The sequence below is a fragment of the Cherax quadricarinatus genome, chromosome 41, assembly GCF_038502225.1.
Source record: "Cherax quadricarinatus isolate ZL_2023a chromosome 41, ASM3850222v1, whole genome shotgun sequence".
Classification (NCBI taxonomy): Eukaryota; Metazoa; Arthropoda; class Malacostraca; order Decapoda; family Parastacidae; genus Cherax; species Cherax quadricarinatus.
The window spans coordinates 25666162-25693907 of NC_091332.1; the positions used below are offsets into that span (position 1 = coordinate 25666162).

The 27746-nt window shown below is 42.3% G+C and overlaps 1 protein-coding gene across 1 annotated transcript; it reads left to right on the top strand.

Moving 5' to 3' along the window:
• The first annotated feature begins 142 nt into the window (after window positions 1-142).
• On the top strand, window positions 143-27746 carry LOC128695975 (NPC intracellular cholesterol transporter 2-like). The gene is made up of 5 exons (XM_070093103.1): window positions 143-296; window positions 5149-5292; window positions 11694-11798; window positions 25166-25335; window positions 25894-27746. Exons 2-5 carry the CDS (start codon window positions 5226-5228, stop codon window positions 25975-25977), a joined length of 426 nt encoding a protein of 141 aa, XP_069949204.1. The 5' UTR covers window positions 143-296; window positions 5149-5225; the 3' UTR covers window positions 25978-27746.

A 27746-nucleotide genomic window follows, 5' to 3' on the forward strand; every position in this document is an offset into this window, starting at 1 on the left:
AAAAATCTGTCAGGCAGACAGCGTAAGTACCTAGGTGTTGAACATGTGTCTTGCTCATGATAAAAATTACCATTCACACATTTCATACCCGGGTTCTCCACACTTTCAGCGCTGACGGAAATGTCAGGAAGCTATCGCAACAACAGCAGCGTGGAAGTGAAGAGTGCAAGTGTACTGACGTCCTGATCACACCTGCCGGTTCCCATGACACTTCCCTGGGTGAGTGTGATGACTGGGTATATATACTTCTGGCCATCACTAGTCTCATACACCACTTTCATTCTTCATTTATAAAGGTAAGCCAACCTCTCTTTGTTATGAGTTTAGTAAAGCCTATTAGTTACAGTGGTCTACACAGTGTTGAGTCACAGTGGTCTAGTGTTGAGTCACAGTGGTCTAGTGCTGAGTCACAGTGATCTAGTGCTGAGTCACAGTAGTCTACAGTGCTGAGTCACAGTGATCTAGTGCTGAGCCACAGTGGTCTACAGTGCTGAGTCACAGTGATCTACAGTGCTGAGTCACAGTGGTCTAGTGCTGAGTCAGTGTTGTAATAATGTTGGTAGAATTACTAACAATATGTTTGGTAAAAAGACATTAGTGCAACTAATGAGGCATTTTATTGTAGCAACGTTTCCCTCTCCAGGAGCTTTGTCATTACTCTGTTATTACTCTCATTACTGTAATTACAGTGTCATTACTCTCATTATTGTGTCATTGCTGTCATTACTCTCATTACAGGGTAAAGAGACTAAGCAACACGGATCCTACCTTATGTCTAGAAAAAATTAACTCTGTGGCACTTGAGGTATGCTTAAGGCATATTCCCATAAGGAAAAGGAGAAGAAAACTAGAAAGAGAGAGGCGCTCCCTATACAAGCGAAGGCAAAGAATAACAGAGCGGCTACAAGAGGCCAATATATCTGCAATACGTAGGGAGACACTGGCCAGAGAAATAGCAAACATCGAACTAAAGCTAAAGGAATCTTACAGGAGTCAAGAAACGCGAGAAGAACTAAAAGCCATATATGAAATTGAAAGAAACCCAAAGTATTTCTTTTCTTAGGTCAAATCAAAGTCTAGAACAACATCCAGTATTGGGCCCTTACTTAAACGGGATGGGTCCTACACAGATGACAGCAAGGAAATGAGTGAGCTACTCAAGTCCCAATATGACTCGGTTTTTAGCGAGCCACTAACCAGAGTCGAAGACCTAAATAATTTCTTTATGAGAGACGGAATTTGGTGCACACACACCTATCTAATATTATCCTGACGCCAAATGACTTTGAAAAGGCGATAAATGACATGCCCATGCACTCTGCTTCAGGCTCAGACTCATGGAACTCCGTGTTCATCAAGAACTGCAAGAAGCCCCTATCACGTGCTTTAATATCCTGTGGAGAGGGAGCATGGACACTGGGGTCGTCCCACAGTTACTAAAAACAACAGATATAGCCCCACTCCACAAAGGGGGCAGTAAAGCAATAGCAAAGAACTACAGACCGTTAGCGCTAACGTCCCATATCATAAAAATCTTTGAAAGGGTTTTAAGAAGCAAGATCACCACACATCTAGATACCCATCAGTTACACAACCCAGGGCAGCATGGGTTTGGAGCAGGTCGCTCCTGTCTGTCCCAACTACTGGACCACTATGACAAGGTCCTGGATGCTCTAGAAGACAAACAGAATGCAGATGTAATATACACAAACTTTGCAAAAGCCTTTGACAAGTGTGACCATGGTGTAATAGCGCACAAAATGCGTGATAAAGGAATAACAGGAAAAGTTGGTAGATGGGTCTATAATTTCCTAACAAATAGAACACAAAGAGTAACAGTCAACAGAGTAAAGTCTGAGGCGGCTACGGTGAAAAGCTTTGTTCCATAAGGCACAGTACTCGCTCCCATCTTGTTCCTCATCCTCATATCGGACATAGACAGGGGTATAAGCCACAGTGTTGTGTCTTCCTTTGCAGATGACACCCGAATTTGTAAGACAGTGTCCTCCATTGAAGACACTGCAAGACTCCAGGTGGACATCAACCAAATCTTTAAATGGGTTGCAGAAAACTATATGAAGTTCAATGATGAGAAATTTCAATTACTCCGATATGGAAAACGTGAGGAAATTAAAATTTCATCAGAGTATAAAACAAATTCCAACCACACAATAGATCGAAAAACTAACGTCAAAGACCTGGGAGTGATCATGTCAGAGGATCTCACCTTCAAGGACCATAACATTGTATCAATCGCATCTGCTAGAAAAATGACAGGATGGATAATGAGAACCTTCAAAACCAGGGATGCCAAGCCCATGATGACACTCTTCAGGTCGCTTGTTCTCTCTAGGCTGGAATATTGCTGCAAACTAACAGCACCTTTCAAGGCAGGTGAAATTGCTGACCTAGAAAATGTACAGAAAATCTTCACAACACACATAACTGCGATAAACCACCTCAATTACTGGGTACGCTTGAAGTTCCTAAACCTGTACTCCCTGGAACGCAGGAGGGATAGATACATGATTATATACACATGGAAAATCATAGAGGAACTAGTACCGAACTTGCACACGAAAATCACTCCATATGAAAGCAATAGACTCGGCAGACGATGCAACATCCCCCCAATGAAAAGCAGGGGTGACACTAGCACGATGAGAGACAACATAATAAGTGTCAGGGGCCGAGATTGTTCAACTGCCTCCCAGCATACATAAGGGGGATTACCAATAGACCCCTGGCTGTCTTCAAGCAGGCATTGGACAGGTACCTAAAGTCAGTACCTGACCAGCCGGCCTGTGGTTCGTACGTTGGATTACATGCGGCCAGCAGTGACAGCCTGGTTGATAAGGCCCTGATCCACCATAAGGCCTGGTCACAGACCGGGCCCCGGGAGCGTTGACCCCCGGAACTCTCTCCAGGTATCTCCAGGTGTGCTGTATCATTACACTATCATTACTGTTTCAGTGCGCTCATTACTGTGTTATTGCTGTCATTACTCTTATTATTGTGTCATTATTCTTCATTATTCTGTTACGTCTTCGTTGTTTCCTATAATTGACAGTTAATGAATGCTTGAGTGCCAGGTGACACTCCAGTGAAAGCTTGAGTGCCAGGTGACACTCCAGTGAAAGCTTGAGTGCCAGGTGACACTCCAGTGAAAGCTTGAGTGCCAGGTGACACTCCAGTGAAAGCTTGAGTGCCAGGTGACGCTCCAGTGAAAGCTTGAGTGCCAGGTGACGCTCCAGTGAAAGCTTGAGTGCCAAGTGACACTCCAGTGAAAGCTTGAGTGCCAGGTGACACTCCAGTGAAAGCTTGAGTGCCAGGTGACACTCCAGTGAAAGCTTGAGTGCCAGGTGACGCTCCAGTGAAAGCTTGAGTGCCAGGTGACACTCCAGTGAAAGATTGAGTGCCAGGTGACACTCCAGTGAAAGCTTGAGTGCCAGGTGACACTCCAGTGAAAGCTTGAGTGCCAGGTGACACTCCAGTGAAAGCTTGAGTGCCAGGTGACACTCCAGTGAAAGCTTGAGTGCCAGGTGACACTCCAGTGAAAGCTTGAGTGCCAGGTGACACTCCAGTGAAAGCTTGAGTGCCAGGTGACACTCCAGTGAAAGCTTGAGTGCCAGGTGACGCTCCAGTGAAAGCTTGAGTGCCAGGTGACGCTCCAGTGAAAGCTTGAGTGCCAAGTGACACTCCAGTGAAAGCTTGAGTGCCAGGTGACACTCCAGTGAAAGCTTGAGTGCCAGGTGACACTCCAGTGAAAGCTTGAGTGCCAGGTGACACTCCAGTGAAAGCTTGAGTGCCAGGTGACACTCCAGTGAAAGCTTGAGTGCCAGGTGACACTCCAGTGAAAGCTTGAGTGCCAGGTGACACTCCAGTGAAAGCTTGAGTGCCAGGTGACGCTCCAGTGAAAGCTTGAGTGCCAGGTGACACTCCAGTGAAAGATTGAGTGCCAGGTGACACTCCAGTGAAAGCTTGAGTGCCAGGTGACACTCCAGTGAAAGCTTGAGTGCAAGGTGACACTCCAGTGAAAGCTTGAGTGCCAGGTGACACTCCAGTGAAAGCTTGAGTGCCAGGTGACACTCCAGTGAAAGCTTGAGTGCCAGGTGACACTCCAGTGAAAGCTTGAGTGCCAGGTGACACTCCAGTGAAAGCTTGAGTGCCAGGTGACACTCCAGTGAAAGCTTGAGTGCCAGGTGACACTCCAGTGAAAGCTTGAGTGCCAGGTGACGCTCCAGTGAAAGCTTGAGTGCCAGGTGACACTCCAGTGAAAGCTTGAGTGCCAGGTGACACTCCAGTGAAAGCTTGAGTGCCAGGTGACACTCCAGTGAAAGCTTGAGTGCCAGGTGACACTCCAGTGAAAGCTTGAGTGCCAGGTGACACTCCAGTGAAAGCTTGAGTGCCAGGTGATACCACTGCGGTTGTCAGCTGGATTATTATATGGGGGACGCTAAACCCGTAGGGATTATACAGCGCCTGTGGGGGAGGGGTAGAAGGCCTAGTTCAGGGAACTGAAGCACAGATCCAATTCCCTAGATCAAGAGCCCGTCACCAGCTGGAACACATTTGCTGACACTGGTGTAGAAGAGATGCACTCTACAGAACGTCTTTTAATTGGGACAGCATTTCGCCCTGTGTGCGGCGTCTGGTTGTCTTTGTTGTGGACGTTTCGCCATCCAGTGGCTGGCTGGATGGCGAAACGTCTACGGTGGGGATGCCCGGGTGTTGTGCATGTGTCATTTCATCCTGTCGGTATTATATACAATTCTTGTACTACTACTACTACTACTACTACTACTACTACTACTACTACCACCACCTCTTCCTGCCTATATATAGCCGTCCTGCTCCACCTCTGTTAGTGTGACTTTGTCAATGGTCCAAGTCGGACCGAAACGTCGTCGTAAGCTTCTGTCTTTTATGTGCGGGTTATTTGTGTATTGTTCCAGTCACGGTATTGTGCCTTTTTGTTATTTATTTATTTTGCGTAAAGTGGTATTAAACTGTACCATTGACAAGTATACACTTCCAAGCTTTGTTCCAATTTAATTTTTGTTATTTTTTTTTTTTTGGCAAATTGTCTTTTCTTCATCATATTTGGTCCCTGATTCTATTTCTGAAGCAACGGTATCACTGTTTCAGAAGCAACGGTATCACTGTTTCTGTAGGAACGGCATCACTGTGTCGCAGCGACAGACATCACATCACTACCGCCCAACATGTACAGAATCCTCACTGTTCTTCTGCTGCTCACCACCACATCAGCCACTGTCTTCCAGGACTGTGGTGAGTCTTCCACATATACTGTGTATACATACATATATGTACATGTGTGTGTGTGTGTGTATGTGTGTGAGTATGTGTGTATGTACTCACCTAGTTGAGGTTGCGGGGGTCGAGTCCGAGCTCCTGGCCCCGCCTCTTCACTGATCGCTACTAGGTCACTCTCCCTGAGCCGTGAGCTTTATCATACCTCTGCTTAAAGCTATGTATGGATCCTGCCTCCACTACATCGCTTCTCAAACTATTCCACTTACTGACTACTCTGTGGCTGAAGAAATACTTCCTAACATCCCTGTGATTCATCTGTGTCTTCAGCTTCCAACTGTGTCCCCTTGTTACTGTGTCCAATCTCTGGAACATCCTGTCTTTGTCCACCTTGTCAATTCCTCTCAGTATTTTGTAAGTCGTTATCATGTCCCCCCTATGTCTCCTGTCCTCCAGTGTCGTCAGGTTGATTTCCCTTAACCTCTCCTCGTAGGACATACCTCTTAGCTCTGGGACTAGTCTTGTTGCAAACCTTTGCACTTTCTCTAGTTTCTTCACGTGCTTGGCTAGGTGTGGGTTCCAAACTGGTGCCGCATACTCCAATATGGGCCTAACGTACACGGTGTACAGGGTCCTGAATGATTCCTTATTAAGATGTCGGAATGTTGTTCTGAGGTTTGCTAGGCGCCCATATGCTGCAGCAGTTATTTGGTTGATGTGCGCTTCAGGAGATGTGCCTGGTGTTATACTCACCCCAAGATCTTTTTCCTTGAGTGAGGTTTGTAGTCTCTGACCCCCTAGACTGTACTCCGTCTGCGGCCTTCTTTGCCCTTCCCCAATCTTCATGACTTTGCACTTGGTGGGATTGAACTCCAGGAGCCAATTGCTGGACCAGGTCTGCAGCCTGTCCAGATCCCTTTGTAGTTCTGCCTGGTCTTCGATCGAGTGAATTCTTCTCATCAACTTCACGTCATCTGCAAACAGGGACACCTCAGAGTCTATTCCTTCCGTCATGTCGTTCACAAATACCAGAAACAGCACTGGTCCTAGGACTGACCCCTGCGGGACCCCGCTGGTCACAGGTGCCCACTCTGACACCTCGCCACGTACCATGACTCGCTGCTGTCTTCCTGACAAGTATTCCCTGATCCATTGTAGTGCCTTCCCTGTTATCCCTGCTTGGTCCTCCAGTTTTTGCACCAATCTCTTGTGTGGAACTGTGTCAAACGCCTTCTTGCAGTCCAAGAAAATGCAATCCACCCACCCCTCTCTCTCTTGTCTTACTGTTGTCACCATGTCATAGAACTCCAGTAGGTTTGTGACACAGGATTTCCCGTCCCTGAAACCATGTTGGCTGCTGTTTATGAGATCATTCCTTTCTAGGTGTTCCACCACTCTTCTCCTGATAATCTTCTCCATGATTTTGCATACTATACATGTCAGTGACACTGGTCTGTAGTTTAATGCTTCATGTCTGTCTCCTTTTTTAAAGATTGGGACTACATTTGCTGTCTTCCATGCCTCAGGCAATCTCCCTGTTTCGATAGATGTATTGAATATTTTTGTTAGGGGTACACATAGCGCCTCTGCTCCCTCTCTCAATACCCATGGGGAGATGTTATCTGGCCCCATTGCCTTTGAGGTATCTAGCTCACTCAGAAGCCTCTTCACTTCTTCCTCGGTTGTGTGCACTGTGTCCAGCACTTGGTGGTGTGCCCCACCTCTCCGTCTTTCTGGAGTCCCTTCTGTCTCCTCTGTGAACACTTCTTTGAATCTCTTGTTGAGTTCTTCACATACTTCACGGTCATTTCTTGTCTCTCCTCCTTCCTTCCTTAGCCTGATTACCTGGTCCTTGACTGTTGTTTTCCTCCTGATGTGGCTGTATAACAGTTTCGGGTCAGATTTGGCTTTCGCTGCTATGTCATTTTCATATTGTCTTTGGGCCTCCCTTCTTATCTGTGCATATTCGTTTCTGGCTCTACGACTGTTCTCCTTATTCTCCTGGGTCCTTTGCCTTCTATATTTCTTCCATTCCCTAGCACACTTGGTTTTTGCCTCCCTGCACCTTTGGGTAAACCATGGGCTCATCCTGGCTTTTTCATTAATCCTGTTACCCTTGGGTACAAACCTCTCCTCAGCCTCCTTGCATTTTGTTGCTACATATTCCATCATCTCATTAACTGGCTTCCCTGCCAGTTCTCTGTCCCACTGAACCCCGTTCAGGTAGTTCCTCATTCCTGTGTAGTCCCCTTTCTTGTAGTTTGGCTTCATTCGTCCTGGCCTTCCTGCTTCTCCCTCCACTTGTAGCTCTACTGTGTATTCGAAGCTTAAAACCACATGGTCACTGGCCCCAAGGGGTCTTTCATATGTGATGTCCTCGATATCTGCAATACTCAAGGTGAATACTAAGTCCAGCCTTGCTGGTTCATCCTCTCCTCTCTCTCTTGTAGTGTCCCTTACGTGTGTGTGTGTGTGTGTGTGTGTGTGTGTAGAACCAGGCCTGTGGCAAACACCTTTGCAGTGAACATCCAGTTTATTTATCATTACTTTTTATATGGAAGATTTGTTACAATTTTTTCACCACAGTGAAAAAATAGTGAAATTCCAAGCACTTTCGTGATTTCTTACATTTTCAAGGAATAGTAAAAATATTAGTACAACAGAAGATATATAAGGCCGAGATATGACTCCATATGCTGTCATATTCTCGGAATGAAGACTAAAATAGTGTGAATATATATGTAAAGCTCTTAAAGTTAATGGGGAAATCAAATTTCGAAATCAAATTTCGTTTTTACTGGATAGATAATTTTGTAGCTAAGACAGTAAATGTGTACTGGCGATACAGTGTTTGCTCTCTAACCTATTCTGATCCAAACTCTCTAAATGCCCAAATCTCCTCATAAACCTCTTCTCGGCCCTTTGAAGATAGTGAGGTCCTTTGGTCCACATTATCTACTTTCTACGCTAGGAATTCTCTGCATAATATTCACACCACACATTGTCAACTATGACATCTGCACTACCTCCAACCTCCTCTACGTTGAAATATTTAATGCTCATGTCTTGCTCTCAGTGTTGGGACCAATATACGCTAGTACATTCGCCTTTTTTGCCTCCATAGATTAACTTCTTTTTCTCCATTTTTTCATCACATATACTGTACCACCTTTTCCACCCCCTCATCTATTTTATAGTTTACCTCGTCTTTCATTGACCGATCTTCTGACATAACCACTCCCAAATATATGAAATATTCACTTTTTCCGTACTCCCTCCAGTGTGATATTCAATCTCTTATTCTTTAGCTTTTTGTTATATCACCTTGTACTTGCCTGTATTCGCCTTTAATTTCCTACTTTTACAAACTCTCTCAAAGTCATCCACAAACCTTTGTAAATTCTCTTCAGGATCGCCGAAAAGAACTGTGCCATCGGCAAAGATGACCCCGGCGTTTTCTAGATTTCTTCAGTCAAAAATGATCGACCCGGAAGTGAAGGAATAAAAACCTAGCCTCACTCTAGCAGTAACAATAGTACTGCTAGACTAAGGCTAGGTTATAGGTATCTCTAGCAGTACTGTTGTTACTGCAAGATTGAGGCTAGACTACAAGTTTCTCCTGCAGTGTTGTAGTTTCTGCTAGACTAAGCTATAAGTATTTCTGGCAGTACGGTCTATATGGAGTTGTCAGTGATATAAAATGCAAGGTGTGTGAATGTCCAACCTTTCAGTGACACCTCCGTGCACGCCTTACAGGATATAAAAAAAAATATACGATATCTGAAATATTGTGATTGTATCTACATTTTGCATCGACTAGAATCACTAGATGAAGGAAGTTTTTATATAGGAGATTACAACCCAATTACGACCAATGTTTTTAGTGGTAATATGATATATTTTTTTGAGATTGCATTCTATACTGTATTGTGTCCATTAATTATAAAAAGTTATTATGAAATATGAAATGATTAATACTGTACCTCTTTCTAGCGATGGAACAAAGCTCAGTGAGTCTGACAAAGACCCATTGTGACTTCTGTAATCCTGTTTTTTTTTTCGTTACCACTCGAGGAATGAGCATGGGATGCACAATAAACTAGCTCCTCACAGGATGGGCGTAGGGGGTGCACAATAAACTAGCCGCTGAGGTGGACCTCTGGACGCTCTATCTTTCACACATCCATGACGGATTACATTAGGCTAGAACATTGGACACCCTGGAACTACCAATCATTATTATTTTACCCTTTAACTTGTGTTTGACGCTCGGGTAGGGATTTTGGTTGAATGAGGGTATTAAAGGAAATTAGGTAAAACATTATCATACCAGAGGTAAACCTAATTATAACTTTAATGTGCAGTCCTAGAAGTAAATCTAAATAATATCTGTTTATTCCATAAATATTTTATTCATATTGAGTATGTTTATTATAGGAATTTCATGACTTATGTTACTGAAAGTGCATCAAATTCCAGTGAAGCATTTTATATGATTCTTCAGTTCTATTTGCGCTCTCACTCTGGTTGATGTTATGGAATTTTCTTTGTGAGGAATGCTTGATTCCTCACATGGAATTCTCTGTTCCTCACATAGAATCCTCGATTCCTCACATGGGATCCTTGATTCTTCACATGGAATCCTCGATTTCTCACATGGAATCCTTGATTCATGTGGAAAATACTGTATATTTTCCAAAATACAGTGTATTTTTGCATGTAAATCAGTGAAATACATTTTAGTTAGTAAAAAATTAATTTGAAAATAAAAAAGGAACCAGCGAGAGGGTTAGCGTCTTTGAGGGACGCCATGTTTTGAACTGGGCAAGGCGAGAGTTAGTGAAATGGGAAGAATATTTTGTAGCTCTGCAGGTTAGATGTGGTTGAAACCTCTCAAATAGGAGCAGAAATTATAGGAGTTACAGTCCTACAGAATGTGAGAAACCAACGACTGGGCAGGACTCTGAAATTAGATGGGAAAAGGGATAAGAATTACATCATCCCCAGATAAATAATGTCTTTATATATTGAAATTCTGACAAGTAGTTTCTTCATATCTAGGCAGGGGGTTGTGGATGACAGACCAAGTAATCTCCAGACAAAATTGGTGAGTGCTAGTAATATAAATTCCCCTTCTGATATATAAACATATATATATATTCATTATGTGGAACATACTGTATATATTTTCCAGAAATACAGTAGTTATATGTAAATAGATGGCCATACTGTATTTAATAAAAATTATGTAATAAAAAATGGGAAGAAGCCTGTGCCTGTGCAGAAGATACTCGCCATTGTTGTTTGAATTGAGTAACAGACGTTAGTTAATAATGGGAAGAATTTTCGTGCTCAAGAGGTAAAATTGGGTTGACACCTCTCAAATAGGAGGCGAAATTGTTGGATATGCATTACTGCATAAATTGAGATATCAGATGACTGGACAAGACAGCTCCAGGAACCTCAGATAAGCTATCTAGATTCGTGTTATAATTCTGGCCAGTATTTTCATAAATTTAGTTAGTGAGGTTTTCTGAGTATGATACACCTTGATCTTCAGTCAAATTGGTGAGTGAGTTTAAGATATTCTCCTTCTGTTATGTATATGTGTATATATATAATTTATTATTTTTAATATACAGTTCACAAATTTATATATTTACCAGCATTCCTGGTGATATATATTTTATTTGTAATTAATGGGCCCAGAGCAACTTGTGGATATGACAATGGTAGGTATCGAAGAGGGACATTTTTTGCGACCTAGGTGTCCCAAATTCCTACTTGTCTAACTGATAAATAATAATTATCTTTGTTCATTTACTGTTATGTACATAATGATACATTCAGTTAAATGTAATTTTCCACATATTAATTAAATTAATTCAACATACAGTCCATATAATTTATATTAATAGTTTTACCATAATTACTGGTGATGTTTATTTCATTTGAAGTTAATAAAAGTCCAGAGAGACTTGTGGAAGTATGAGAGTAATAGGTATTCGAAGGGTGACATTTTCTGGCGACCTAGGATGTCTCAAAATTCCTACATGTCTCTATAACACTTGATAAGGAATAATTATCTTTGTTACAAATTACTGGTACGTATCTTATGAGGTTCATCCAGGTAATTTTATTCCACATCTCACATGGAATCCTCTATTCCTCACATGGAATCTTCGATTCTTCACAAGGAATCCTCACAAACGTAATACTAGTCAGGCAGAGTGCATCTTGAGAGTTGCAGCTGGGTGTGGACCATACCCATATAAATTCCAGTTACATATGAAAACCCGAGTATTCTGCATGCCTACCATGTTTCCCCGGAGGTCTGTCTGTAAGCTGTGTCTGTACAACAGGATTCTTATTATCTAATTTTACCATTGCTTACAGCAGGAATGTCTCTCTCTCGGCAGGCTCGGTGGGGTCGCCAGTGACGGTAGATATTGAAGATTGTGAGCTGCCTCCCTGCGTTCTATCCCGTGGACACTTAGCCAACGCCACCGTACAGTATACAGCCAGTGAGTACATCTAGGCAGTAGTCAGTGTACTGTTACCAACAATATCTTATGAGATGTTAGATTACCTAGTACATGTACTCATGGGTTCATTTTTCCAACAGTGAGTACTTGTATTAACATTTAAATTATCTACATTTGATTAGGCTATGCACTTGATAATTACTCCTGTCAACATCTATTTCATGTTACCGAAGAAAAACTATCAGAGTATAATAGCATCATTACCGTTTTCAGGAAAAATCTTCAGAAAGCAATACATTACACAAAGTATATATTATTACACGACTCCCTTTTCCCTGCCACTTAGAAAGTCAACATATCTGGATTAGAGGAAAATCTTTGACGATTTTACGCAACGTAATTTATTTTTTTCATTTATAATGAAATCAGACAATTTTTAAGTTAATACATCCATTAAACTTCCAAATGACATTTACACACAACAGAGTTTTAAACGGTAATATTAAAAATAATTCTTTATTTTTCCGATAATGTATTGGTTTAATTTAAGCAGTCCTTAAACAGTTGTTTATCCCAATAATATTTAATAATAATCGATGTGATAATCTTAATGAAAATTCCATCAATGTATTAGTGACTTGGCCTTTTGTTATTCTTCTACTTTTCGCACAGTCCTACTTTCGATAAATTAGACACATGTGCAACTCTTGGGTATCTTTATTGAGGAAACGTTTCGCCACACAGTGGCTTCATCAGTCCATACAAAGGAGAATCTTGAAGAACAGGAGGAGAATGAGGTAATCAGCCCCTCAACCTTGAGTCGATGTGGTCAGTCCATCAATCTTGAATAGAATACGGCATATGGGCGGAGAAGAAGCTTATAAACCGTTGGCAGGAGAGGTGCAGAAGTCATAGGTCGTGTAACATTTGTTCAATGTTGAAGTAGGTCGTGCCCAAGAATTAGGCAAGCGAAGAATTCCCAAGTATTAAGATCTTAATACTTAAGATCTTATTAAGATCTTATTAAGATCTTAATACTTGGGAATTCTTCGCTTGCCTAATTCTTGGGCACGACCTACTTCAACATTGAACAAATGTTACACGACCTATGACTTCTGCACCTCTCCTGCCAACGGTTTATAAGCTTCTTCTCCGCCCATATGCCGTATTCTATTCAAGATTGATGGACTGACCACATCGACTCAAGGTTGAGGGACTGATTACCTCATTCTCCTCCTGTTCTTCAAAATTCTCCTTTGTATGGACTGATGAAGCCACTGTGTGGCGAAACGTTTCCTCAATAAAGATACCCAAGAGTTGCACATGTGTCTAATTTATCAACATGTCGGTTCTCTGAACCATTCATCTACAAGTCCTACTTTCGCACATCCTTTTCTGCAGCGGTGTGTCACCTTTACGGGTTTAGTGATAAAACTGATGATACTACTACTACTACTAATGATAATATAATCATAAAATGTTACAGTTGAGATTCTAACAGGTTTAACTGACTGTGGCTCTTAATCCTACAGGACAGTTCCTTCCAGGTTCCCAACATGGAGAGGCTCCAAGAGCTAGCTAAATTTTTAATTAGCAGGCTTTTAATGCCACAAATCTTAAGGGTAAATTTACTTTCAGTATCTTAGTAGTTTTGGAGATATTTATGAGATTTTATACTATAGAGTTTTTTTTTTTTTAGTACACTTCATTTATTTCAATAAGCAATTTCGGGTACTGTTGTCCAGTAGCATTTATGCATCTTTCTCGTTTCATCACGATATTCGGAGCTGCTGACCAGCCGGGCTGTGGCTCGTACGTTGGTTTGCGTGCAGCCAGCAGCAACAGCCTGGTTGATCAGGCTCTGATCCACCAGGAGGCCTGGTCACAGACCGGGCCGCGGGGGCGTTGACCCCCGGAACTCTCTCCAGGTAAACTCCAGGTAATAATGATCAGAGTGAAAATGGACACGATATAAGCAACACTGTGAACTTTCTATGTATGTTAAACGTGAAGGATCTCTGAATCCTATGATTTAAAGTATAAACATTACTAAAACATCACGAGTGTTTTGTCAGATCCAGATGGGAATTTAATATTTCGATTTTGCACATGAGGAACACTGGTCATGAAGTTAACTGTGAAATCACTAATTCCTTGTCATTCGCATGAAGACGGTACTATACTTGAATTCTTTCTTATCGGCCAATGTACCTAACATCCTGGAAATTTTTGCACAGGATTATTTATCCTGGAGAGTTATTTGGTCAATAACTTGGTGAATGGAATCTTAATAGCGTAAAAATGAATGGGACTTCTGTACCAGGAGACGCTGTCACTTAAATTTTTTTAAGTAAAATTTTTTACATTTCATCATTCCTGCCGGAAGTTTGATCACAATGGGCCTTCATCTTGAGTTGGTTTGCTCAGTTGTGCTGCCTAGTGGCTCCTTTAGTTACCAGTTTGTCCTAGGCAAATGTCGATTAGACACTAGGCCTGTTGTATATGCGTGCGTGTATGTGAATGCGTGAATGTGAATGTGAATGTGTGTGTGTGTGTGTGTGTGTGTGTGTGTGTGTGTGTGTGTGTGTGTGTGTGTGTGTGTGTGTGTGTGTGTGTGTGTGTGTGTGTGTGTGTGTGTGTGCGCTCGTGCGCGCCTAATGGTACTCGCCTAATTGCGGTTGCAAGGGTCTAGCCTAAGCTCCTGGCCTCACCTCTTCACTGATCGCTACTAGGGTCTCTCTCTCTCCCTACTATATGAGCTTTATCATACCTCGTCTTAAAACTATGTATGGTTCCTGCCTCCACTACATCACTTGCCAGACTATTCCACTTCCTGACAACTCTATGACTAAGGAAATACTTCCTAACATCTCTAACTCATCTGAGTCTTCAACTTCCAAGTGTGACCCCTTGTGTCAGTGTCCCATCTCTGAAACATCCTGTCTCTGTCCACCTTATCTATTCTTCGCAGTATTTTGTATGCCGTTGTCATGTCTCCCCTAACCCCCTGTTCTCCAGTGTCGTCAGACCAATTTCCCTTAACCTTCCTTCGTAGGACATTCTCCTTAGCTCTGGAACTAGCCTTGTTGCAAACCTTTGCACTTTCTCTAATTTCTCAACGTGCCTGACCAGGTGGGGGTTTCAAACTGGTGCTGCATATTCCAGTATGGGCCTGACGTACACAGAGTTTTGAACTATTCCTTACTGAGGTATCGGAACGCTATTCTCAGGTTTGCCAAGCGCCCATATGCTGCAGCAGTTATCTGGTTGATGTGTGCTTCCGCAGACATGCTCGGTGTCATACTCACCCCAAGATCTTTCTCCTTGAGCGAGGTTTGCAGTCTTTGGCCACCTAGCCTATACTCAGTCTGCAGTCTTCTTTGCCCTTCCCCGATCTTCATGACTTTGCATTTGGCAGGGTTAAATTCTAGTAGCCAGTTCCTAGACCACGTATCCAGCCTGTCCAGGTAACTTTGTAGTCATGCCTGATCCCTATTTGATTTGATTTGATTCTTCTCATTAACTTCGCATTGTCTGCAAACAGGGACACTTCTGAATCTATCCCTTCCGTCATGTCATTCACATATACCAAGAACAGCACTGGTCCTAGGACTGACTCCTGTGGAACCCCGCTCGTCACAGGCACCCATTGTGATACCTCATCTCGTACCTTGACTCGTTATTGCCTCCGTGTCACGTATTCTCTGATCCATTGCAGTGCCCTTCCTGTTATATATGCCTGATTCTCTAGCTTCTGCACTAATCTCCTGTGGGGAACTGTGTTGAAGCCCTTCTTGCAGTCCAAGAAAATGCAATCAGTCCACCCCTCTCTCTCGTCTATTACTTCAGTTATTTTGTCATAAAACTCGAGAAGGTTTGTGACCCATCATTTGCCTTCCATGAATCCGTGCTGGTTGTCGTTCATAATCTTGTTCTGTTCCAGGTGCTCTACCACTCCTCCTCCTCTCGTCAGTGACACTGGTTTATAGTTCAGTGTCTCGTTTCTGTCTCATAAGAACATAAGAAAGGAGGAACGCTGCAGGAGGCCTGCTGGCCCATACTAGGCAGGTCCTTTACAATTCATCCCACTAACAAAACATTTTCCCAACCCAATTTTCAATGCCACCCAAGAAATAAGCTCTGATGTGAAAGTCCCACTCAAATCCAACCCCTCCCACTCATGTACTTATCCAACCTAGATTTGAAACTACCCAAAGTCCCAGCCTCAATAACCCAACTAGGTAGACTGTTCCACTCATCAACTACCCTATTTCCAAACCAATACTTTCCTATGTCCTTTCTAAATCTAAACTTATCTAATTTAAATCCATTACTGCGGGTTCTCTCTTGGAGAGACATCCTCAAGACCTTATTAATATCCCCTTTATTAATACCTATCTTCCACTTATACACTTCGATCAGGTTTCCCCTCATTCTTCGTCTAACAAGTGAATGTAACTTAAGAGTCTTCAATCTTTCTTCATAAGGAAGATTTCTAATGCTATGTATTAATTTAGTCATCCTACGCTGAATGTTTTCTAACGAATTTATGTCCATTCTGTAATATGGAGACCAGAACTGAGCTGCAATATCTAGGTGAGGCCTTACTAATGATGTATAAAGCTGCAGTATGACCTCTGGACTTCTGTTGCATACACTTCTTGATATAAATCCCAGTAATCTATTTGCCTTATTACGTACGCTTAGGCATTGCTGTCTTGGTTTAAGGTTGCTGCTCACCATAACCCCCAAGTCCTTTTCGCAATCTGTATGGCTAAGTTCTACATCATTTAACTTATAAGTACGTACTAGGGTTATGGGCACTCCCAAGCTTCAGAACCTTGCATTTATCTACATTGAACTGCATCTGCCACTTTTCTGACCAAGAATAGAGTTTGTTTAAATCCTCCTGAAGTTCCATAACATCTACGTTTGAATCAATTATCCTACCTATCTTTGTGTCATCGGCGAATTTGCTCATATCACTAGTAATTCCCTCATCAAGATCATTGATATATATTATAAACAACAACGGGCCCAAGACTGATCCCTGTGGAACGCCACTTGTTACAGATCCCCACTCGGACTTAACCCCATTTATGGACACTCTCTGCTTCCTGTCAGTGAGCCATGACTCGATCCACGAGAGCACTTTTCCCCCAATGCCATGAGCTGCCACTTTCTTTAACAGTCTATGGTGCGGAACTCTATCAAAAGCCTTACTAAAATCTAAGTAAATAATATCAAATTCTTTATTGTGGTCAACAGCCTCAAAAGCTTTACTGAAGAAAGTTAATAAATTAGTTAGACAAGACCGGCCTCTTGTGAATCCATGCTGAGTATCATTAATCAAGCTATGCTTATCGAGATGGCTTCTTATAATCTTAGCTATAATTGACTTTATTAATTTGCCTACAATTGAGGTCAGGCTTATTGGACGGTAATTTGACGGTAACGACTTGTCCCCTGTTTTAAAAATAGAAATTACATTAGCCATCTTCCACATATCAGACACTACACCTGTTTGAAGAGATAAATTAAAAATATTAGTTAATGGTTCACAGAGTTCCATTTTGCATTCCTTAAGAACCCTTGAAAAAACCTCATCAGGACCCGGCGACTTATTTTGCTTCAGTCTGTCTATCTGCTTCACAACCATTTCACTAGTGACTGTGATGTTACATAATTTATCTTCTTCTAGCCCACTGTAAAAATTAATTACTGGAATATTGTTAGTGTCTTCCTGTGTAAAAACTGAGAGAAAATAATTATTTAAAATCAAGCACATTTCATTCTCTTTGTCAGTAAGGTGTCCATAGTTATTTTTAAGGGGACCTATCTTATCTCTAACTTTTGTTCTATAGACCTGGAAAAAACTTTTTGGGTTAGTTTTAGAATCCCTAGCAACTTTAATTTCATAGTCCCTTTTAGCTTTTCTTATCCCCTTTTTAATGTCCCTCTTAATGTCAATATACTGATTCATAAGATGACCCTCACCTCTTTTGATACGCCTATAAATTCCTTTCTTATGCCCTAGTAGATATTTGAGCCTATTATTCATCCATTTTGGGTCATTTCTATTTGATCTAATTTCTTTATATGGGATAAACGCTCTTTGAGCAGCATGTATAGTGTTCAGAAAACTGTCATATTGATACCTCTCTTCGTTACCCCAGTCAACAGATGATAAGTGTTCTCTAAGCCCATCGTAATCTGCTAAGCGAAAATCTGGGACTGTTACTGAGTTATCGCTACTATCGTACTTCCATTCAATGCTAAATGTAATTGATTTGTGGTCGCTAGCACCCAGTTCCTCTGAAATTTCTAAATTATTAACAAGGGATTCATTGTTTGCCATAACTAAGTCAAGCAGGTTATTTCCCCTTGTAGGTTCTGTCACAAACTGCTTCAAAAAACAATCCTGAAATACTTCTAAGAAGTCGTATGATTCTAAATTCCCAGTCAAGAAATTCCAATCAACATGACTAAAGTTAAAGTCTCCTAGAATTACTACATTATCGTGCCTTGTGGCCTTAACAATTTCCTCCCATAGTAGTTTCCCTTGGTCCCTATCTAAGTTTGGGGGACGGTATATCACTCCTAAAATCAGCTTTTCATGCCCCTCTGAAAATTCTATCCAAACAGACTCTGTATGTGTTACTTCAGACTTAATACCCGTTTTTATGCAACAGTTCAAGCGATCTCGGACATACAATGCCACCCCACCCCCCTTCCCAATACTTCTATCTTCTTGGAACAATTTAAAACCCTGAATATGACATTCCGCAGGCATGTCCCGACTTTTTGAATTAAACCACGTCTCAGTTAAGGCAAATACATCAATGTTACCTGCACTAGCAACTAATCTCAACTCGTCCATCTTATTCCTAGCACTATGGCAATTAGCATAATAAACATTGAAAGACTCTCCTTTCTCTTTACCCTTCCTGCTCATTTCTATTTTTCTACTAAACCTATTACTGTCCTTATCACCCAAGGTCCCTGGCTTTTCAATATCTACCTCGTTCTTATTATTACTAGTTCCCCTAGAACTCGTAATATTACTACACTGGGACTTCACTGTTTTCCTGCCAAAACCCATACCACTAACTACTCCTAGTTTAAAGTCCTAACTGCTCCCTCCACTGCAGTTGCCAGTGCTCCCACCCCACACCTAGATAAGTGAACCCCATCCCTGGCATACATGTCATTTCTGCCATAGAAGAGGTCCCAGTTGTCAATGAATGTTACCGCATTTTCCTTACAGTATTTGTCCAGCCAGCAATTGACACCAATTGCCCTGGACAACCATTCTCCTTTTTTAAAAATGGGAACTACATTTGTCGTCTTCCATACCTCAGGTAGTTGCCCAGCTTCAAGGGATGTGTTGAAGATTGTGGTAAGTGGTACACACAGCATCTCTGCTCCCTCCCGCGATGGGACCGGACATCTCCCACGGGGAGATGTCCGGTCCCATCGCCTTTGAGGTATCAAGGTCGATTAGCATCTTCCTCACCTCCTCCTCAGTTGTGTGTATGTCATCCAACACTTGTTGGTATATTCCTTTTTGGTGCTCCCCTCTGTTTTGTCTTCCCAGAACCCTTCCTGTCTCCACTGTAAATACTTCTTTAAATCTCATGTTGAGCTCCTCACATACCTCTTGATCGTTTTTTGTAAGTTCCCCATCTTCCCTCAGCCTGATCACCTGGTCTTTGACTGTTGTCTCTCTCCTAATGTGGCTATACAGCAGTTTCGGGTCAGATTTGACTTTCGATGCTATGTTGTTTTCGTATTGTCGCTGGGCCTCCCTCCTTACCTGTGCATACTTGTTTCTGGCTCTTCGACTAATCTCCTTATTTTCATGGGTCCTTTGCCTTCTGTACTTTTCTCATTCTCTAGTGCACTTAGCTTTTCCCTCCCTACACCTTCGGGTAAACCAGGGGCTCGTTCTAGTCTTCCCATTATTTCTGTTGCCCTTGGAAATAAACCTTTCCTCTTCCTCCTTGCATTTTGTTGTTACGTATTCAATCATTTCGTTTTCTGACTTTCCTACCAGTTCTCTGTCCCACTGAACCTTCTGCAAGAAGTTCCTCATACCTGTGTAGTCCCCCCTTTTATAGTTTGGCCTTTCCCATTCAACTCCTGTTACCCTCTCCACTTGTAACTCTATGTATTCAAAACTCAGAACCACGTGATCACTAGCTCCAAGGGGCCTCTCATATGTGATGTCCTCAATGTCTGAACTGCTCAGGGGGAACACGAGGTCTAGTCTTGCTGGTTCGTCCTCCCCTCTCTCTCTCTGGTAGTGTCCCTGGCATGTTTTCCAGTACCACATCCATTATCTTGGCTCTCCATGTTTCGGGACCCCCATGTGGCTCCCGGTTTTCCCAGCCTATCTAGCTGTGGTTAAAATCGCCCAAAACCAGTAATCTCGCTTTGCCAGAGTGAGCTCTTCTCGCCACCTCAGCCAGTGTGTGTGTACTCACCTAATTGTACGAATCTAATTGTGGTTGCAGGGGTCGAGACTCAGCTCCTTCCCGCCTCTTCACTGATCGCTAGGTCCTCTCTCTCTCTCTCTCTGCTCCCTGAGCTTTGTCATACCTCGTTTTAAGGCTATGCATGGTTCCTGCCTCCACTACATCACTTGCCAGACTATTCCACTTCCTGACGACTCTGTGACTGAAGAAATACATGTACTTCCTAACATCCCTGTAACTCGTCTGAGTCTTCAGCTTCCAATTGTGACCCCTTGTTTCTGTGTCCCCACTCTGGAACATCCTCTGTCCACCTTATCTATTCCACGCAGTATTTTGTATGTCGTTATCATGTCTTCCGTGACCCTCCTGTCCTCCAGTGTCGCCAGGCTGATTTCCCCAAACCTTCTTTCGTAGGACATTCCCTTGAGCTCCGGAACTAGCCTTGTTGCAAACCTTTGTACTTTCTCTAATTTCTTGACGTGCTTGACCAGGTGTGGGTTCAAAACTGATGCTGCATACTCCAGTATGGGCCTGACGTACACAGTGTACAGTGTCTTGAACGATTCCTTATTAAGGTATCTGAATGCTATTCTCAGGTTTGCCAGGCGCCCATATGCTGCAGCAGTTATCTGGTTGATCTGTGCCTCCAGAGAATGCTCGGTGTTATACACTCCCCAAGCTTTTTCTCGAGTGAGGTTTGCAGTCTTTGGCCACCTAGCCTATACTGTGTGTGTGTGTACTCACCTATTTGTGGTTGCAGGGGTCGAGTCACAGCTCCTGGCCCCGCCTCTTCGCTGATTGCTACTAGGTCCTCTCTCTCCCTGCCCCATGAGCTCTATCATACCTCGCCTTAAAACTATGTATGGTTCCTGCCTCCACCACATCACTTTCTAGGCTATTCCATGGCCTGACTACTCTATGACTGAAGAAATACTTCCTAACATCCCTTTGATTCATCTGAGTCTTCAACTTCCAATTGTGACCTCTTGTGTCTGTGTCCCATCTCTGGAACATCCCGTCTTTGTCCACCTCGTCTATTCCGCACAGTATTTTATATGTCGTTATCATGTCTCCCCTGACCCTCCTGGCCTCCAGTGTCGTCAGGCCGATTTCCCTCAACCTTTCTTCATAGGACAATCCCCGTAGCTCTGGGACTAGTCTTGTTGCAAACCTTTGCACTTTCTCTAATTTCTTGACGTGCTTGACTAAGTGTGGATTCCAAACTGGTGCTGCATACTCCAGTATGGGCCTGACGTATATGGTATACAGAGTCTTAAACGAATCCTTACTGAGGTATCGGAACGCTATCCGTAGGTTTGCCAGGCGCCCGTATGCTGCAGCAGTTATCTGATTGATGTGCGCCTCAGGAGATATGCTCGGTGTTATACTCACCCCCAGATCTTTTTCCTTGAGTGAGGTTTGCAGTCTTTGGCCATCTAAACTATATTGTATCTGCGGTCTTCTTTGCCCTTCCCCAATCTTCATGACTTTGCATTTGGCAGGGTTAAATTCAAGGAGCCAGTTGCTGGACCAGGCTTGTAGCCTGTCCAGGTCTCTTTGTAGTCCTACCTGATCCTCGTCCGATTTGATTCTTCTCATTAACTTCACATCATCTGCAAACAAGGACACTTCTGAGTCTATCCCTTCCGTTATGTCGTTCACGTATACCAAGAACAGCACAGGTCCTAGGACTGACCCCTGTGGAACCCCGCTTGTCACAGGCGCCCACTCTGACACCTCGTCGCGTACCATGACTCGTTGTTGCCTCCCTGTCAGATATTCTCTGATCCATTGCAGTGCCTTTCCTGTTATGTGTGCCTGGTCCTCTAGCTTTTGCAGTAACCTCTTGTGAGGAACTGTGTCGAAGGCCTTCTTGCAGTCCAAAAATACGCAGTCGATCCACCCCTCTCTCTCTTGTCTTACTTCTGTCACCTTGTCATAAAACTCTAGTAGGTTTGTGACACAGGATTTTCCTTCCCTGAAACCGTGCTGGTTGTCAATTATACACTTGTTTCTTTCCAGGTGCCCCACCACTCTCCTCCTGATGATCTTCTCCATGACCTTGCATACTATACACGTTAGTGATACAGGTCTGTAGTTTAGTGCCTCATGTCTGTCTCCCTTTTTAAAAATTGGGACTACATTTGCCATTTTCCATACCTCAGGGAGTTGCCCAGTTTCAAATGATGTGTTGAAGATCTTTGTTAATGGCTCACACAATATCTCTGCTCCCTCTTTAAGGACCCATGGAGAGATGTTGTCTGGTCCCACCGCCTTTGAGGTGTCAAGTTCGCATAGCAGCTTCTTCACCTCCTCCTTGGTTATATGTACCTCATCCAGCACTTGATGGTGTGCCCCCCCCCTGTTCTGATTTCTTGGAGTCCTACTGGTTTCCACTGTAAATACCTCTTTAAATCTTGTGTTGAGCTCCTGACATACCTCTCGGTCGTTTCTTGTGAATTCCCCATCACCCTTCCTCAGTCTGATTACCTGGTCCTTGACTGTTGTTTTCCTCCTGATGTGGCTGTACAACAGCTTTTGATGCTATGTCATTTTCATATTGTCTCTGAGCCTCCCTTCTTATCTGTGCATATTCGTTTCTGGCTCTTCGGCTGATTTCTTTATTTTCCTGAGTTCTCTGTCTTCTGTACCTTTTCCATTCTCTAGTACACCTAGTTTTTGCCTCCCTACACCTTTGGGTGAACCAAGGACTCGTTCTGTTCTTCCCATTATTTCTGTTTCCCTTGGGAACAAACCTCTCCTCTGCCTCCTTGCATTTTGTTGCTACATAGTCCATCATTTCTTGTACTGGTTTTCCTGTCAGTTCCCTCTCCCACTGAATGTCTTGAAGGAAGTTCCTCATGCCTGAGTAGTTCCCCCTTTTGTAGTTTAGTTTTTCCCAGCCTATTCCTGCTACTCTCTCCACTTGGAGCTCAACTATGTAGTCGAAGCACAGAACCACATGATCACTAGCTCCCAGGGGCCTTTCATACATGATACCCTCGATGTCCGAACTACTCATGGTGAATACAAGGTCCAACATTGCTTGTTCATCCTCTCCTCTCTCTCTGGTAGTGTCTCTAACATGTTGATGCATGAGGTTCTCCAGAACCACATCCATCATCTTGGCTCTCCATGTTTCGGGACCCCCATGGGGCTCCAGGTTTTCCCAGTCAATCTCCTTGTGATTGAAATCACCCATAACTAGTAACTAGTGTGTGTGTGTGTGTGTGTGTGTGTGTGTGTGTGTGTGTGTGTGTGTGTGTGTGTGTGTGTGTGTGTGTGTGTGTGTGTGTGTGTGTGTGTGTGTGTGAGAATTTACCTGAAAATTAAGGGTGAATTTACTTGCAAATAATCTGCCATTTAATATTACTCTAAGTTTATTTTATATAGTCACGCAGTTACTGAATTACAACCTCGTGTTAGATTTTATGGTTGAGTTTTTGTTGGGCGACAACTGTGCCGAAAACCTCTCAGCTAGTTTCTGTCTATAATTCCATCTTTACTCCATATTATCTCAGTTAATAATATTCTTGTTGTTATGTGACAGAAAAGACTTCCAACGTTCCCTCAGAGTGGTCAGGCAACTTAACTATTCTTACCACTCTCTGTCTCTTAACAACCCACAATTTTTTCACTGCTTTATCCTTCGTCAATCATTTCCTTCTCTATTCTTACTATCAATCTTATGGCCTAAAAAACGAATGTTGGAAAGCTGCTGATATGTTTCTGCACATCTTCCTGAGCTCGTGAGCTCCGTTACTTCAGTGCTTAAATTTTTTCTTCTCTCATGTGTAAGACTGGTTCCAGCAGGTGTGAGGATTTTAATGAGCACTGAGTACATAAATGAGTAATTAAATATATTACCATCGCTTAAATTTACATTTTAATTGAATAATGAGATACATTTTTTTTTAGGTGGGGATCACAGCTTTAATGTTCTTGTAGATATTTATATTGTATAGAAATTACAATTTAGAGTTGACTGGCTTTCGCTTTTCCCTGGAAGATGATGCTGTTTTCTTGTTCTTGGTCTGGGAGTCGTGGACTGCGCGTAGAAACAATCCGAAGAAGGCAGTCCACTTAATCCCGTCGGACTAATGATTGAAGTAGAGCAAACAGTGAATTCTTACGATGAATTCACACTGATTATAAATAAAAACTGGAAAGAGACACTTCCAGAGCATCAAATGGTCTCCATTTCTCTTCCCAGATAGTAAAAATGTCATTAGCATATCTGTTCTATACCTTGTTATGAAGTTTCTATTAACTATGCATTAATTTCAAAGTTTTCGGTGTATATGTTGGTCAGAACCAGTGCAAATGAGTTGCCAATAATACTTCAGTTTTTTCTGGAGAAAATATTCATCAGTGAAACAAAAAATCTTAATAACAACACATAATTTGGTGAGAGAAATTATTTTTGGACAAAGAAAGTAGTAGTTAACACTAGTATTGATCCAGTTTGCTTTCTATGACAATGACAAAATTTTCAAACTAAAAAAAAAAAAAAAAAAAAAAAGTCAGCACTAGCACTCAGCATCATCAAGTCATATAGACGAGTGTACTCTATTTAACTGCTGAACTCTTGCGAGTGTTCGAGAATTTAGCTAAGAAGGGGTCGAGTACATGGTTAAGAAATTTAGCTAATTCGTTTAAAATTTTGAAATTGTGGATTACGTCAAAATCCTGCCTATCACGCATTTGGCCGAAATATTCAGTACTCTAATAATTTTTACTTTATTAACAAATATGAGTCGGTTTATGCCACTGACGTTTTTGTTTGAAAATGTATTATATATTATGAATAGTCTCAGTGTAATAAACACATCTTGATGTCCATTTTACACAGATCCTTTAAACCAGTAACACAGAAGTTACTGTACATTTACAGATCTCATACATTCCATGTTTATCTGTACTCTATAGGCCGGGCCTCGGAAACGCTGAAGATAGAGGCAACAGCCCAAATAGGGAATGTTGATGTTCCATGGCCCGGTATTGACACTGACGGCTGCCAGGAGACTACCTGTCCCATCTCAGCGGGAACCCACGTCACATGGAGCACCTCCATCTATATCGAACGGGAATACCCTGCGGTCAGTAAGGTGGTTGGTGACTGTAGAGTTTTTATATGATATGTAAATATTTGCTTGAAAACTGAGATTGTACAAGTCAACGAACGCTTAAAAATATATGTAAACAAGGCATTATGTAGACACGATCCTTGATCACTTTACTGGCATCCCCAGAGCACCAAGGCTGTGATAATTTAAGGATTTACATAAATCTGGGAATTGTTTCTTAACACCTGCTCGGCGACTTTTTATATTGTGTGAAGTTAGTGTTACTGGCATGTAGCTTTTCCTCCTCTTGTTTGTCGAGTGGAGCTTCGTCTCGCTCACTTACGATTGAAAACAAACTACCCAACGAGTGAAACTTGAAGCCATGGCAGTGAGTCCTAAAAATCATTGGCCTGTAACTTTTAGAACTCATCTGCCATGGGTTCAAACCCCCACCCGTTCCGGGATTTATTCGCTGACTCCTGGTTTACGCATTTCCTTTATTTACACTGGTGGTATTTATAAACATTAATGCCAGTTTTTGAGAATGAGTGAGCAGTGACTGAGCACTGACTTACACTTATTTTCCTTCAGATCTCGACCGTTGCAACCTTTAAACTGCTGAACTCCGCGAGTGAACCTGAAGTCTGCTTCCTCATACCCATCATCTTGGTCTAGAACACCAGACACATAGTCTGCTTTTTTGTGTAGTTCTTAGCACTTCTTAAGACTGTAATACTTCCTTTCTGTCACTGGAAGAATATGAGACCGGGTCTTGAGGAAGGAAATACTCAGACCCTTCCAACCCCCACTATAAAGACCCCCTCCACCACCATCCAAGGCACTACAACAACCATCTAGGGACTCCATCACAACCTCTACAACCATTCAGAGATTCCACTACCTTCAAAACCATCCAGGGACTCCACTACCACCTCTACAACCATCCAGGGACTCCACTACCACGTCTACAACCATCCAGGGGCTCCACTACCACGTCAACAACCATCTAGGGACTTCACTACCACCTCTACAACCATCCAGGGACTCCACCACCACCACCATTTGGATTAGTCAGGAATTTTCTTCCATGACTAAGTTTTATATCATATTTTCCTCATGACTGCCGAGAACATGCTCTAATTTTGAATTATTTTCATATGATATATATGTAGGTAAAATATACACATGCAATACAATGCAGAACAAGACACATGGGGATGGGAATCTTTAGCTCTAGATCTTTCGCAGTCTCGTGTGTCGTCAGGAGCTATGCAATGTTCCAAGACAGCAACATATAGGAGGGGAAATTCTCTAACACAGAGTGAGGACCGTCACCGACCCAAACACATTACCCCCGCCCAGTCCCCTCACACCTTTCTGGGGTAAGGGGAAGGTGGTCACCTCAGAGGTTGACAGAAGGCAAGTTACAGAATATTAAAGAAACGCAGCAGTCAGCCCAAAACGCATCTAATCGATATCAAGTGATCTAATACCATATGGAATCAATTACCTAAGTCCTAAGTGGTTAATACACCCAGACACTCAAGCTAAATGTAACATTGTATTATTATATGAATCAAATTAGCTAGTTGTCAGCCTATACTATCATACGTCACAGAATGTTCCAGAAAGTGTCAGCAGATAAGATTAAAACACATTTACCTACTACCTACATATTTGCCTAACGAGCTCCGTGACAATTGCACTGTTTCTAAACACTAAGACCACAGAGACGACGTCCATAGGCTATTTTAAGAAACTCACAGATACGATATTATGTAAAATGTAGTCACATAAACCTGTGTAATTGCACTCGTGTGCAGAGCCTAAGCAGACCACAAATATTGTGGAATTTCCCATATACGGCACTCGAGAAGGTGGAACGGGTTAAACGTGTGGGACAGTATCATAGACTACTCTCAAAACGAAACTAGAGTAATTGAGTGCTAACACGGGCACACCCACCTAAGGGAATGTCCAATCTCCATAGCTCCTGACGATGCACTGGAGTGCGAAAGATCTAGAGCAAAGGATTTCCATCCCAATGTGGCTTTTTCCGCATATATTAACACACATTAACACCAAGGTTGGGTGCCCCGAAAAAGATACTTTCACCATCATTCACTCCATCACTGTCTTGCCAGAGGGGTGCTTACACTACAGTTATAAAACTGCAACATTAACACCCGTCCTTCAGAGTGTAGACACTGTACTTCCCATCTCCAGGACTCAAGTCCGACCTGCTCATATAAAATTAAGTCCTTTCTAAAATTTTCTCTTATATGTTTAAAAATATATTTCTTTCATTTATGTTCATGTAAAAATTAACAATTTTGTACCAAAAGAACCTTAGAAAACTTACCTAACCTTATTATAACAAGCAAAATTCAGTTTAGCCTAATCCAACTGAATATATTTTAGATAAGTTTACAATAATTTGATAA